This window comes from Penicillium brevicompactum (assembly GCF_028827555.1).
Source record: "Penicillium brevicompactum strain IBT 35665 chromosome Unknown utg000006l_segment0_segment0, whole genome shotgun sequence".
In the NCBI taxonomy this organism is placed as follows: Eukaryota; Fungi; Ascomycota; class Eurotiomycetes; order Eurotiales; family Aspergillaceae; genus Penicillium; species Penicillium brevicompactum.
Genome location: NW_026623209.1, coordinates 1433062 through 1446283, shown reverse-complemented (window position 1 = coordinate 1446283; position 13222 = coordinate 1433062). Strand labels below are relative to the sequence as shown.

The window sequence follows — 13222 nt, the reverse complement described above, 5'->3', positions numbered from 1 at the left end:
AATGAAGAAAGGATGAAGACAATCAATCCAAACTTGTCTGGTCTTATCTGGACCTGCAGATACAACCAAAGGCGGACCAGCCAAGCGAGGAAACGGCCAGATGCAGAGTCCTCGGTATCCAAGACAAGATTTGACTAATTAGATTTTGATGGGGGAGAGGGGAGGTCCAAGTTCAGGGAGCTGTGAGACACTTCGTGTATGTGATATCTCAATGTTCTTCGGTGGAGCTTTTCGGCTCCGGGAGGTCGCTGGTCGAGGGGGTCCTCGCCAGCACTGCTGCTGGAAGACGAGATGGCGCGTTCATGACTGGCAGCCGTCTCTTGCTTCTCCCTGACAGCTTCTTTCTCCTGCTCCTCTGAGACTCTCTGGTCACGCTCATCCATCTTCCGTTCAATCTCGAGGTACTCTTTCTCTGTCCAGCAGCCCTGCCAGCAGTTTTTCCAGTCACAGACCAAAAATTGGAAACAGAAGGCGTCTATCTTCATGCAGGGCTGGAAGCAAATACAAAGATTGCGGTAATCCATCTTATTCTGATCGACATAAGAATGGAGGAGGTTGAGATGACAGGTGATGGCGAAGAGGAGATAGTAGTGATATGGGGGAGTTTTGAGAGTTCGTCTTTGAGTAGTTGTGGCGCCGTAGTGGCACCTTCGCATTGCTGGGCGATCATCGTTTGCGTCGCCTTCGGGAAGAGCTCGTCTGGTAGCTCTCGCAGCCAGGCTTTAAATAGAGACCCGACGGTGTTAATATCGTATAAATCGGGGACTTCGAAAAGGTCGATATCAAGTTCTGTATCGAATCGTCGCTGCCAATGTTTGACTTCTCTGCCACTGCCAGGAACTCGGTAAAGGCCTTCTTCCTCGCAACCCTTGAAGTTCAAATAGTCAACCGAGCGGTATGGCAAAGCGGGCATCCAAAATTCAGTCTTATCACGACAGTGTTCGAGTTTCTTCGCAATACGAGTCTTGCGCGCCTGCTCAATGAGAGGGAGATTGATCACTGAACATGTATAGGAGTCATCGTTGATCATCTCTCGCTCATTGGTACTACCGCTGCGGGTGATTTTGCCAAAGAAGCCTTTTCCAGCCTTGCCGATACGGTCTGCAGCTCCGCTCGAAGATGACTTCAGGTTACTGAAGATGGCCGCAGATGCGCCAGATACTTGACTTAATGAGCCCGACGCTACCATGTTACCATGACTGCGCTCTTTGCGCAAAGAAATCGTGTCTGCTTGACGCTCGGGAGGCTGCAAGCCTCCCCGTACGGTTCGTTCTGGTCGCGCAGTCGCCGAGCGGGGTTGTGCTGTTGCGCCTTGGTTGAACTCTTCTAATTTGGCTAAACCTGTAGAAGGTCGTCGTCCCGGTGCTCTGTTCCCCGCGTTTTCGTCGACTCGGATAGAGCGCGATCGGGTCAAAAGATTTGCGAATCGTTGCTTGTTTTTCTTTGGCGCGGCCGCGTCGAGATCGGTTCCAGCCTTTTTCGTATCTGTTTGTTGCGAGCTCTTGTTGCCTGAACATCCATCTGTGGAATCACGAACTGTTAGTTGCGATGAGTATAAACGGGATCAGATAAACTCACTCGTCTTTTCGGTCTCATTCACATGGGCAAGCGCTCCCAGTAGATCGGGCGTTGATCCATATGACTTGGCAGCCATTGTCATCCTGCGCTCTTTGGAACTGCCCCTGCTCTTTGGGGGTTCGGTCGAATCCCCTGAGCTGTCCGATCGCTGTGACTTATGTGATGATTTGGGTGCTTTGAGGTTGCCGAAGAAGGATTTCGATGCATCGCGTGAATGTTTGGAGTCCTTGGGGGACGGGAAATGCTGAGGAATGGCGGTAATCCCTGGTGTTAAGGGCTCGGCGGTGGCTGTGTCAGGAGAGAGCGGGAGGGTAGGGCTGGTTGCCTTGCTGCACGAGTCTTGCGTAACAGGGCGGATGGTCGCGCCTTTGAAGAGCGGAGAGCTGGATGCTGACTTGGGCGAGCGAGGTGTCAGGGGACTCAGCCCGTCCGAACTCTGGCCATTCGGTGTCAGCGGCGAAGAGACCTTGTCCTTCTTCGACTCTGTCTTGAACGAGCTCAGATCGAGGTTGGGCACGGTGGAACTGCGGTTTGGCATGCTGGACGATTGGGAAACCCGCCAGAGGGTATACGAAGGTTCGGGGATCAAGGTTCGGTGGGATCTAGACCCCGTAGCTTCGGATGGATTAATCTGACGTCCAGGAGGCAAGTCACGTTCGTCACGTCCGTCACGCCTGCGGCTGAGGTGTGTATTAATATCAATGCGGCTCGGGGTCCGTGTCGTGGTTGGGGCCAGGCGATTCGCTGGTAAGACTGACGTCTTAGCGTCAGGTGTGATGAGGATTGCGGATCAAACTAAGAGAGCAGGATCTGAAGCGCGAGATATACGGGTTAGTCAAGTTCAAAGACATGTGAAAGCAGAGTCCAAAAAAGATGAGACCGCATGTGGTGACATATGCAGGCCCCGAGTTAAAAGAACTCCTTTGTTGACGGGACAAGGCCAGGAACGAGACGCAGAAACAATGGACGGATTCTCTGCCTAATCCAGCTGATCACTCACCCTCATATTATGCTTTCGAATGTTTCCGCCGCTCGTGAGACCAAGAAGTTGTTCAAGTCACCCCCTCTTTTGGGCGCTACGGGGGATCGGCAGGGCGGAAGGGCGAGATAGGGGAGTCCAAGGTCAAACAAAATATGTCAGTGTACAATTAGTATTACAATTGTGTAGGGAGAGGGAGAGGGAAAGTGAGAAAAAATAAAGGTAAGTCAACTCCTGATCATTAGCGGTACACTAGTCCACTGAGCATACCACATAGTGATTCAAGCCACACTAGCCTATTTTTTTTAAAAAAAAGGCGAGATATTGGATTTCCCCATAACTACGTATTTGCTTCTATTACAGAGTACTCGCACTGACATGAAACACACGGATCGACATCGGTTTTAATGGAATCACACCAATCAACAAGGTAATTACCCTGCATATCTGAATTCCCCTGAAGGGAGAATATGTCATAAGAACCAAGGGACGCCGTTACGTGGATCGACTGACGGTGGATAAACATCATCTTTCTTTCTTTCTTTATTATTATTGCCCGTACGGAGTACTACGTATGTTAGGTACGTAAGTACTACCTCCGTACCTGCGTGGTCGGGTTGAAGTACAGGCGTTCCCAATCGAGTATCGAGATGGATTGAGCTATACACACATTGACAAGGGCGATGATGGAAGTGTAGATACGCCCGTGTACAAGAGTGATCCGAGTCCACTTTTGTAGGTCGGAGCCATTGGGTCTGGCAGCTGGAGCCACGGGCGGGATGATGTGCTGCCTTGCGTTGCAGTCAGTGTGGATATTCTCATTGGACGATCGGAACAGTGCCTGATTTCGCGTCCATGGGTTCGCTTGATGTTTTCTCATTGTGATCATACATCTATATTATTCTAGGTACGGAGTAGGTAGCTAATGATACAATGATCTCTAAAGCGAGGTACTCCGTACTCAACAGAGCTTTGATCCCACCCAATTGAGCCCACAAACTATATCCAGTCCCGGAGTTGAAGGATCAGGGGTAAAGCTGCAACTAAATATACACAAGAACGTGTGTGCTGGGAATCCACTTTTCTGGACTAATTTAATTTAGCCTGGGTTTCGGGTCAACCCATCTTTCCAGGTGAAAAACGATCCAACATCGCCGACTTGACCATGGATAGCTACCTCGAATTGTGGATCTGTCTTGTTTGAGAATCAATTTTTAGCAACCTCTTGCCAATTGTGGTACGGTGTGCGATTATTTGCCCCAGGCCCCTCTGTATAACATGGGAATAGTCGGAGCTTCAACGTTGAAAATCCTCCGGAGCACACTAGTCTCCAAGGTTGGAGGATTTGCACAAATAAAACCCGCAGTGGCCCTCGGGTCAACTCGAACGGGAAAAAAGATAACGGTTTAATCTACAGGTACGGAGTACGGAGTACACGGAGTAGTATTGGGATACCCACACTGGGCAGGTGTGGTGGAATTATACCCATGCGCACCCAATCTATACAACTGCGAACACTATAATATGAGTGCATTTAATATAGCAAGTCAGTGAGCTTGATATTGTGTCCAGCAATATCCCATTTGCACGCACACGAGGTTCCATCCAATCTGAAACATGGCTGGAGATGTCAAACTAGCGTGTCGGGGATGACAGTGCTTCTGTGCACAGATGTGGATATTTTTACTCTTCCAATCAATCAGGCAGATCAGCAAAGGCACAAATAATCCAAGAGCACAGGCGACAGGCTATTTCCCAGTGCAGTAGCAGATCAACGAGCTTGCCGAAACCGGCCCTAGGGTGCTGATCGCTCACGTGAGCGGTGGCTTAAAGGGCGAACAAATCAAAATTCACCAGCGTCTTCTTAGCAACAAGCCACCAAACTGTGTTTGGACACTAACCATGAGTTGCACTCACCGCCCTTGTGACGGATACTTTCTTTTCAGATCTTCGATCAACTAACACAACCAATCATCTCTTTGCTCCTTGAGAAATGGCACTAGTATCCGGTCCTGGTAGAGCCGGGGGCCCCGCAGATACGGAACTGCATACTTCGAAGCATGTGACTTACGTCAAAAACTTGGACACAGTGCGTGCTGCTTGATAATGGCCCATGGTTCTCATCTGATGCTTGATGATAGAGGAAAGATGAATTAGAATACTGGCTGACCGAACACCTACGTCTGAATGGTGTCTACTGGGGATTGACTGCCCTGCACATCCTGGGTCACCCAGATGCCCTGCCACGAGAAGAGACTATCGACTTTGTACTCTCCTGTCAGAGCGATAATGGAGGCTTCGGTGCTGCCCCAGGCCATGATGCCCACATGCTGTACACCGTCTCGGCAGTTCAAATTCTGGTCACCATCGATGCTGTCGACGAACTCGAGAAGCAAGACCGGGGTGGCAAGGAGAAAGTTGGGTCTTGTACGCACTCTTCTGATTATGAAGGTCTGCCAGCATACTAAACCTAGACAGTTATTGCAAACCTGCAGAACACAGATGGCTCTTTCATGGGAGACCAGTGGGGTGAAACAGATACCCGATTCTTATACGGTGCCCTCAATGCGCTCTCTTTGCTGAACTTGATGCACTTGGTCGATGTACCCAAGGCTGTTGCTCACGTCCAAAGCTGCGAGAACCTCGATGGCGCCTATGGTATTCGTCCTGGCACCGAGTCCCATGCAGGCCAAGTCTTCACCTGTATCGGTGCATTGGCTATTGCTGGTCGTATGGACCTTGTGAACAAGGACCGCCTTGGAGCCTGGCTCAGTGAACGTCAAATAGAAAGCGGTGGCTTCAACGGTCGACCAGAGAAGCTTGCTGATGCATGCTACACCTGGTGGGTAGGCTCCAGCCTTGCTATGATCGATCGCCTCCACTGGATCGATGGCAAGAAGCTCTCTGAATTTGTACTGCAATGCCAGGTTTGTCACCCTCCTGTCCTTGCAGAAGACTCCGACTAACCGTTATAGGATTCTGAAGCTGGTGGCTTTGCTGACCGCCCCGGGAATATGGTTGATGTTTATCATACCCACTTCAGTCTTGCAGGGCTGAGTCTACTCCATTACGAGGGGCTTGCTGAAATAGACCCTATTTAGTAGGTACTTGATGATAAATGATTCGTCCCAAACGCTAACCTTCATTCCCAGTTGTATGCCCAAGTCAGTCACCACCAAGTGTCTTGCAAGATAATTGTACACTTTTTTTGTTATGATCACAATCATGAATCATCGATGAACCTCATTGAGAACCCTCCCGCAATCTAATAACCCGTGAATGTTCTCTACCAATGGACCACGGGATACAATGCGGGAGGAGAACGATTTCCACTTTGACTTATTCCGCTTCATATCCCCCCACAATGGCCGAAGAGCTGTTAAGACATCGTGGTACATATCTCCATAGCGAATGCATCTATTGCTCCAATACTTCAAAAAATCAAATTCAGTTGAGTGTTCATTAAGTTCCGTGATTTTCCTGGTTCGTGACTGCCTTTTGAAATGTCTGTGGATGGCACCTTCTGTTTATAACACCTGCACGTGTCTGGTCCCTCTTGTCAACACTCATTGTTGACGACCTATTTCCTTCACCACCCCCATCATCGTTCCTTCATTCCCACGCAAGAGGGCATTCTCCCATCGAAATTTGGCTACTGTTAGTTGCCCTTGCCTGTCTGTATCTTTTTCAACACGTGCGCGTTCCTTCTTGGAACCATATTGGACCATGGACCAAACCAACCTTCGGTGCATCATTTGCCCCAGGAAGCCCAAATTCTGTGACCTTTCTCATCTCCTGACCCATGTGGCTTCAAAGGCTCATCTGGCTAGCTACTTCGAGCTCGGAGTTCGTAGCGCCGCCAACCCCCGTGCTGCTGACCTGCAGAAAGCCTACGATGAATGGTTTGAGGTCAATGACCTGGGTGTCTTGCTGTCTGAGCGGTTGACTTCCAAGGAGAGGCGCAAGAAGAGAAAGTCTGAGAATTCCCCAATTCCCTTCGATCCCCAGCCCACGAAGAAACGAAAGTCAGCCCCCGAGCCAATTGGTTTGAACACTCCCACGGCTCCGTCGATTGCTGATTACCTTGACCCACGTTTGGCTTACTCCTTCGATGGCATGCGTGAGGAGGACATGATCCCCCCTACTACGCCGGTTACTTGGACAGCTGTTAACAATCAGAAGACCCGAGCGGGACCAACCCTCCGATCGATGCGATTCTCAGCAGGCACAGAGCCGGATGAGAGCAAGCTGGAGGCTGAATCCCAATTGGTAACCAGCAACCCCTCGATGTACCCCGTCACGCCAACACAGCCTCGAAAGAAGAAGCACGCGGAAGACCTTTCATGGAGTGTGGATCAGGAATCCCCTGACGCCGTTGCCGAATCTACCCACCGAACCCGGGCATCAGGCAAAGCTGCGAAGGGCAAGAAGACTGGAACACGGGCTGATGAGATTGCAAGACTCAAGGGAGTGTTCTGGCCAGGCATGGATTGTTTTGATGCAGCCACATCGCCAATGCGCCGTCGCCGCAACCAGAAAAAGGATGACACTGTGCTGAAGCAGATGGAAGTTACTTCCTTGCTGGTGCAGCCCAGTGAACAGATCTTCTCTCCCTCTGGTAGCCTCCTCGCAAATCGTGTGATCACTGGTAATGTCGAAGATTACAGCCCATTGAAGGGAGAAACCCCAGTCCCTCGCCGTCGCCAGATCCGTCCAAGAAACGCCTTGATCGACCGTGACCCAAACGTGCCCCGCGCTTTGGACAGAAAGCGACAGAAGCTTGCCCCATTGAATGTACACCGCGAGTCAACCCCCGATACCCCCTTCAATGGAAACAGATCACCCCTTCATCGTGGCATGGTGGACTCGTTTCCAACTATTGGTGGCTATGACGAGGAGCTTGATATGACTGTCAATGCATTTGGCAAGCGAGCCAGGGGGTGGGTTCGACGTGTTTGCAGACGAGGATGGAAACAAACAACCCTACACCGGCCGGGGCATGGACGAAGAACCAAAAGGACGCGTTGACACACTGACACCTACTCGCCTCCTGTTGAACAAAAAGCCAGCCGCTTCTGGAGTCCGCAAGTCAAAGGTCGCGAAAACAGCAGCTGACAAGGAGAACATCGAACCTATTTTGAACCCTCATGGCCGAATTGGCTTTGGTCTCGGTCGACAAGGCTGGCACTCTCCACTTGCCAAGCGTGCTACTGACCCCGGCAACTTTGGTCCCCAATATCTTGACGAGTCGTCATTCTCTGGTCTCGGCGGCTCATACAACAACAACAGCGACAAGACTGGGTACCAGTCAAACCCTTTGTTTGCCCCCAAGTCTTGTGCCTACGACAGCCCTTTCAAACAAGAGGACGAAGCAACCCACAATGATTGGTCGTCGACCGCACAGGCTCCTGCCTCCGAGGCAACCATTCCGGAGGAAGAACAGCTCGAATACCCTGGAGTTTACCTGATCACTTCCGCCAACTAATCCGGCCCACCAGAACTTCCCCGAGAATAATTTCATGTTATCCCCCCCATAATTCACTTCCGAAAGGACTTGCCGTATATCGGCCTTACCAACAACGATTCGCTGACCATTGCCAACGACCATAAACATCACAATCCAGGTTACTTCCCTCGTCTAGTGTGCTGACCCGCGTGGTATGACACAATCTTTGCATACGTGCACAAGCTCTCTCCCCCCCTTCGCTCTCTCTGACATGAGCCATAAGCCTCACCTGGCTGTGCTACTATCACAGTTCTCTTTCACACAAGACAGATCTGTCATCTGTATTCAACCTGATGGCTTTTCCTCAACGGTGGTTTTCCACGTCTGTCGATTTGTATTTCTCCACTCCGGTGGGATGTCTGACATGCTGTACACTATCATGATTAGCCAGTATTAATAATATTAAAACGTCACGATATTCACGGGCAATCCTGACTTATTATCAGCTTTGGAATTCCTCTTATGTATGTCTGGATGCCCACCTTGGCATATCATCCATGGATATCTCAAAGCTCTCCAGGGCTATCACCCGGATCTTGACACCCAAAGGTATCTCATGAGGCTCAACCCCCTAAGTAGGCTCTCGGTGATGATACCAGTTTCTATCACTTTTAGTTGTACTATAATCAATCTCGAAGGGGTCGTTGAGAGATGCACGCGCTATTAGCTCAACCGGTATCACTGATCCGGGCAACACTTGAACGAGAGTCCTATACCCAACTTGAAGCCTTGGTATTTTACTTGAAACACGATCGGGTAGCGTTGAGATCCGGTACTCCATCGAGTCTACAAGCTGGACTTGTACGCTAGTTGCAAACCCCACCAAAGTGCCAATCGACTTGTTTTGAACAGCATGAGAAGGCGGCTTGAAATTACATTAGCTACCGTGAAAAAATACAACATAAGTTCCAAGGTTATATTGAATCGAAGTCAAAGTGGTTATGTATACTCCGTACTTGCAGACAAGGCGATAGATCTAAAAGCCTGCCAGAGCGGGCTTAAAAAGTTGCTGAGTCAGAATCCATTAACGCCTCAGCGCGTTCTGTACGCGTCGCCCAAACCACGAAGCTCCATATCCAAGATACTGAGGGATGAAGCTGGGATGATATTTTCTGTGCACTGGGCTCCAAATATCCCCCCTCATCAATCTCAGGACCAGAGCCTCCACACCGCTGACAATCCTCGTCGCAAGGTGGAAGCATCGTAACTACTCTTATCGAAATGGCGCCCCATTCGTCGCAATCATCCGCCCCTTCGCCATCTCTCAAGCGAAAGCAAGCAAGCATATCCAGCTTTTTCACCCAGAAGCCTGCATCCACTACACCCAAAGATTCCGAAGCCGCTCCGGCCCCAGTCCCGAAAAAGCAACAAGCGTCAACAACCGGGAAGACCAGCGAGTCGAAGGAGAACACCAGCCCAGCTGGACACAATGATAACAATGAAGATGATGAGGACATTGTGGCTCCAGCGCCAAAACGCGCCAAGACAGTGACGGATATAGAGGCCGAAGAACCAATTCGTGTTGCGACTAGCATTCACGTTGAAGGAGCCTCCCAGACGAGCAGCCAACGTACCGACATTTTCAAGTTCCAGAGTTCCCCTGCAAATGCTACAGGCCCCGCAGATGCTGAAGACCCCGAGCAAGAAACTCGGAGGAAGGAAAAGGAGAAGCTACACAAGCAGTTCGTTCAAAAGCTCGGTGGTCACGATTGCCAAGTTGGGATCGGGAGGAACGCTGTGAACGATACCGCCAATGCTGAGGCCGAAGCTGCAGAGGCCGAGGAGGATGATGAGCCTCCGCCTCCGCCCCCGACCAAGGGCAAGGGTGCTAAGAAAACCGCAAGCAAGCTCACACCCATGGAGAAGCAAGTGATTGAGATCAAGCGTCAGCATATGAGCACAGTGCTAGTGATTGAGGTTGGATACAAGTTCCGATTCTTCGGAGAGGATGCGCGCATAGCAGCCAAGGAACTAGGCATTGTGTGCATTCCTGGCAAGTTTAGATTCGACGAACGTAAGTGCAACCTCAATGCCAATGTAAGAAAGGAAACTCACTCTTTGCAGATCCCTCGGAAGCACATTTGAGTCGATTTGCCTCCGCCAGCATTCCAGTGCACCGGTTACATGTACATGTGAAGCGACTCGTCACAGCCGGCCACAAAGTCGGCGTGGTGCGCCAGATTGAAACTGCTGCTCTGAAAGCTGCAGGAGATAACCGCAATGCGCCTTTTGTTCGCAAATTGACCAATCTCTACACCAAAGGAACCTACATTGATGATACTGAGGGCCTGGAGGGCCCCTGCCCCAGCAGCCGGAGGGACTTCGCCGGCTACCGGGTACATGCTTTGCATGACCGAATCCAGTTCCAAGGGCCACGGCAATGACGAGCGGGTCAATGTTGGAATTGTTGCTGTACAGCCAGCCACGGGTGACGTTATCTACGATGAGTTTGAGGACGGCTTTATGCGAAGCGAGATCGAGACACGACTATTGCATATCGCGCCTTGCGAGATATTGATTGTCGGAGAGATGTCTCGAGCAAGTGAAAAGCTTGTACAGCACTTGTCTGGCAGCAAAATGAATGTCTTTGGAGACGCCGTGCGCCTCGAGCGGGCACAGAAACAGAAAACCTCCGCAGCAGAAGCACACAGCCATGTATCAAGCTTCTATGCCGGGAAGATGAAGACAACAAGCAACACAGAAGATGCCCAAGCAGCTCAACTGCTCCAGAATGTTCTTGGTCTCCCCGAACAAGTCACCATATGTCTCTCTGCCATGATCGAACATATGACTGAGTATGGATTGGAACATGTCTTTGACCTCACCAAGTACTTCCAGCCTTTCTCGGCTCGCTCGCATATGATGTTGAACGGTAACACACTTGTCAGTCTGGAGATCTACCAGAATCAAACAGACCACTCAGCAAAGGGTAGCTTGTTTTGGACTTTGGATCGGACACATACTCGATTCGGACAGCGTATGTTGCGACAGTGGGTTGGACGACCTTTGCTAGACAAGGTGCGCCTTGAAGAGCGAACCAACGCCGTAGAAGAGCTGATCGACCCTGCTCGAGCGGGCTTTGTGGAAAGAATACAAGGCCTACTGGGTAAAGTCAAGAGCGATCTGGAAAAGAATTTGATTCGCATCTATTACGGAAAGGTATGCTATAACTCATCGATAGATTTGCGTCTATGCTGACTCACAATGCAGTGCACACGTCCTGAACTTCTTACTGTTCTGCAAGCCATGCAGATGATTGCAATGGAATTTTCCGACATTAAATCACCGGCCCAGACTGGCTTTGAGTCATCTCTAGTCAGCGAATCTATCGCCTCTCTACCAACTATTCGAAAGGATGTTGTCAGATTCCTTGATAAGATCAACATGCATGCTGCCCGCACTAACGACAAGTACACATTTTTCCGCGAGGCAGAAGAAACAGAAGAGATAGGCGAAAACAAATTACAGATCGGAAGCATTGAGCACAGCCTGTCTGAGCACCTCAAAGAGGCGGCTTCTACCATCGGAAGAGGAAAGATTGAGTACTCCACTGTCTCTGGTATCGAGTATCTGATCGAGATTGAGAACAACTCACCGGCATTGAAACGCGTGCCAGCATCGTGGATCAAAGTCAGTGGTACAAAAAGAGTGTCGCGTTTCCACACTCCTCAAGTTATTCAATTTGTTCGCGAGCGCGACCAGCACAAGGAAGCACTGGCAGCGGCTTGTGACCAAGCATTCATGGCTCTTTTGGCCGATATTGCAGCACAGTATCAAACTTTCCGAGATTGCGTACAATCGCTGGCAACGCTTGATTGTCTCTTGTCTCTCGCAGAGATAGCCCAGCAACCCGGCTATGTCAAGCCCGTTTTCACAGAAGAAGCAGGCCTACATATAGAGCAAGGCCGCCATCCCATGGTGGAACAACTGTTAACCGACGCATATGTTCCCAACGACACCAAGCTTCAACACGATGAGACACGAGCCCTCCTTGTTACAGGCCCAAACATGGGCGGCAAGTCTAGTTATGTTCGACAAGTGGCACTGATTGCAATCATGGGCCAAATCGGCTCCTATGTACCCGCAGAATCGGCTCGGCTAGGTCTTCTCGATGCGGTCTTCACGCGCATGGGTGCCTTTGACAACATGCTCGCCGGCGAATCCACATTCATGGTTGAGCTCTCTGAAACAGCTGATATCCTCAAGCAAGCGACGCCCCGGTCGTTGGTCATTCTGGACGAACTGGGTCGCGGAACCTCAACGCATGATGGCGTTGCTATCGCACAGGCAGTGCTTGACTATATGGTCCGATCTATTGGATCCCTCACTCTCTTTATCACTCATTACCAGCACCTCTCTCGAATGGTGCATTCATTCCCGGACAATGCTCTCCGAAACGTCCATATGCGTTTCACAGAGACGGGCAACAAGGACAAAGATGGAGAGGAGGAAATTGCCTTCCTCTACGAGGTCACCGAAGGAGTCGCACATCGCAGTTACGGACTGAATGTTGCACGCTTGGCGAACTTGCCTTCGGCTGTTATTGACGTTGCTCGGCAGAAGAGTGCTGAGCTGGAAGAATCCATTCGCCGGAAACGCTTGGCTGGCCTTGTTGGTGCTGTCGGACGTGTCCTTGACGAGAGTTCTGGGCAGTCACCTGGAACTGAGCTTTTTGATAGACTTGTGGCCAGCGCTGAGCAGCTTTAACTTTTGACATGCATTTATGCGGGGTGAGCATTTGTGGGAGTATTGTACACTAAAATAGGCATTACGCATTATCATTTTCAGATATCCAATTTATTGGATGGCAACCTTCGAGCCCTACCTTGTTACCCATGCACAGGTTTGGGGTACTGCGGTTTTCGGATCCTTTAGCTCTTCGGAAGAGGCCCGCGCTTTAAGCACGACGATCATTTGGGGAAATCCCCAGACAAGTTAGACGTGAGCCATACAAACTACAATCACCGAAGCTCTACAAACGCCCCGAGACCCAAGACAAAGCTGAACCGGAAGATTTATAGTGTTTTTGGGGGTATTCCATTGTTCTTTTGTCCGGGCCCGGTTCGAATCGGCGTTTTGTTCTAGGTACCAGAGGAATCCAGTAGGGAGAGGGAATCAACATCACAACCTCGTTTGTCGCATTGAGCCCATGCAAGCAC

At 50.4% G+C, this 13222-nt stretch overlaps 4 protein-coding genes across 4 annotated transcripts; 3 read left to right on the top strand and 1 right to left on the bottom strand.

Annotated features, from left to right (window-relative positions):
- Window positions 1-134: 134 nt before the first annotated feature.
- Window positions 135-2116, bottom strand: N7506_008742 (uncharacterized protein; the record flags this gene model as incomplete). Its single annotated transcript, XM_056958035.1, is given in 3 exon segments — window positions 135-491; window positions 506-1536; window positions 1579-2116. 3 exon segments carry the CDS (start codon window positions 2114-2116, stop codon window positions 135-137), a joined length of 1926 nt encoding a protein of 641 aa, XP_056807425.1.
- A 2434-nt stretch (window positions 2117-4550) lies between these two features.
- N7506_008741 (Rab geranylgeranyltransferase subunit beta BET2) lies at window positions 4551-5752 on the top strand (the record flags this gene model as incomplete). Its single annotated transcript, XM_056958034.1, has 5 exons — window positions 4551-4646; window positions 4699-4984; window positions 5036-5484; window positions 5533-5657; window positions 5710-5752. 5 exons carry the CDS (start codon window positions 4551-4553, stop codon window positions 5750-5752), a joined length of 999 nt encoding a protein of 332 aa, XP_056807424.1.
- A 531-nt stretch (window positions 5753-6283) lies between these two features.
- Window positions 6284-8042, top strand: N7506_008740 (uncharacterized protein; the record flags this gene model as incomplete). Its single annotated transcript, XM_056958033.1, is given in 2 exon segments — window positions 6284-7508; window positions 7519-8042. The coding sequence occupies 2 exon segments, from the start codon at window positions 6284-6286 to the stop codon at window positions 8040-8042; spliced, it is 1749 nt and encodes a 582-aa protein (XP_056807423.1).
- Window positions 8043-9284: 1242 nt separating this feature from the next.
- msh3 (mismatch repair protein MSH3) lies at window positions 9285-12770 on the top strand (the record flags this gene model as incomplete). Its single annotated transcript, XM_056958032.1, has 4 exons — window positions 9285-10077; window positions 10128-10399; window positions 10434-11222; window positions 11274-12770. 4 exons carry the CDS (start codon window positions 9285-9287, stop codon window positions 12768-12770), a joined length of 3351 nt encoding a protein of 1116 aa, XP_056807422.1.
- Between the last annotated feature and the right edge of the window lie 452 nt (window positions 12771-13222).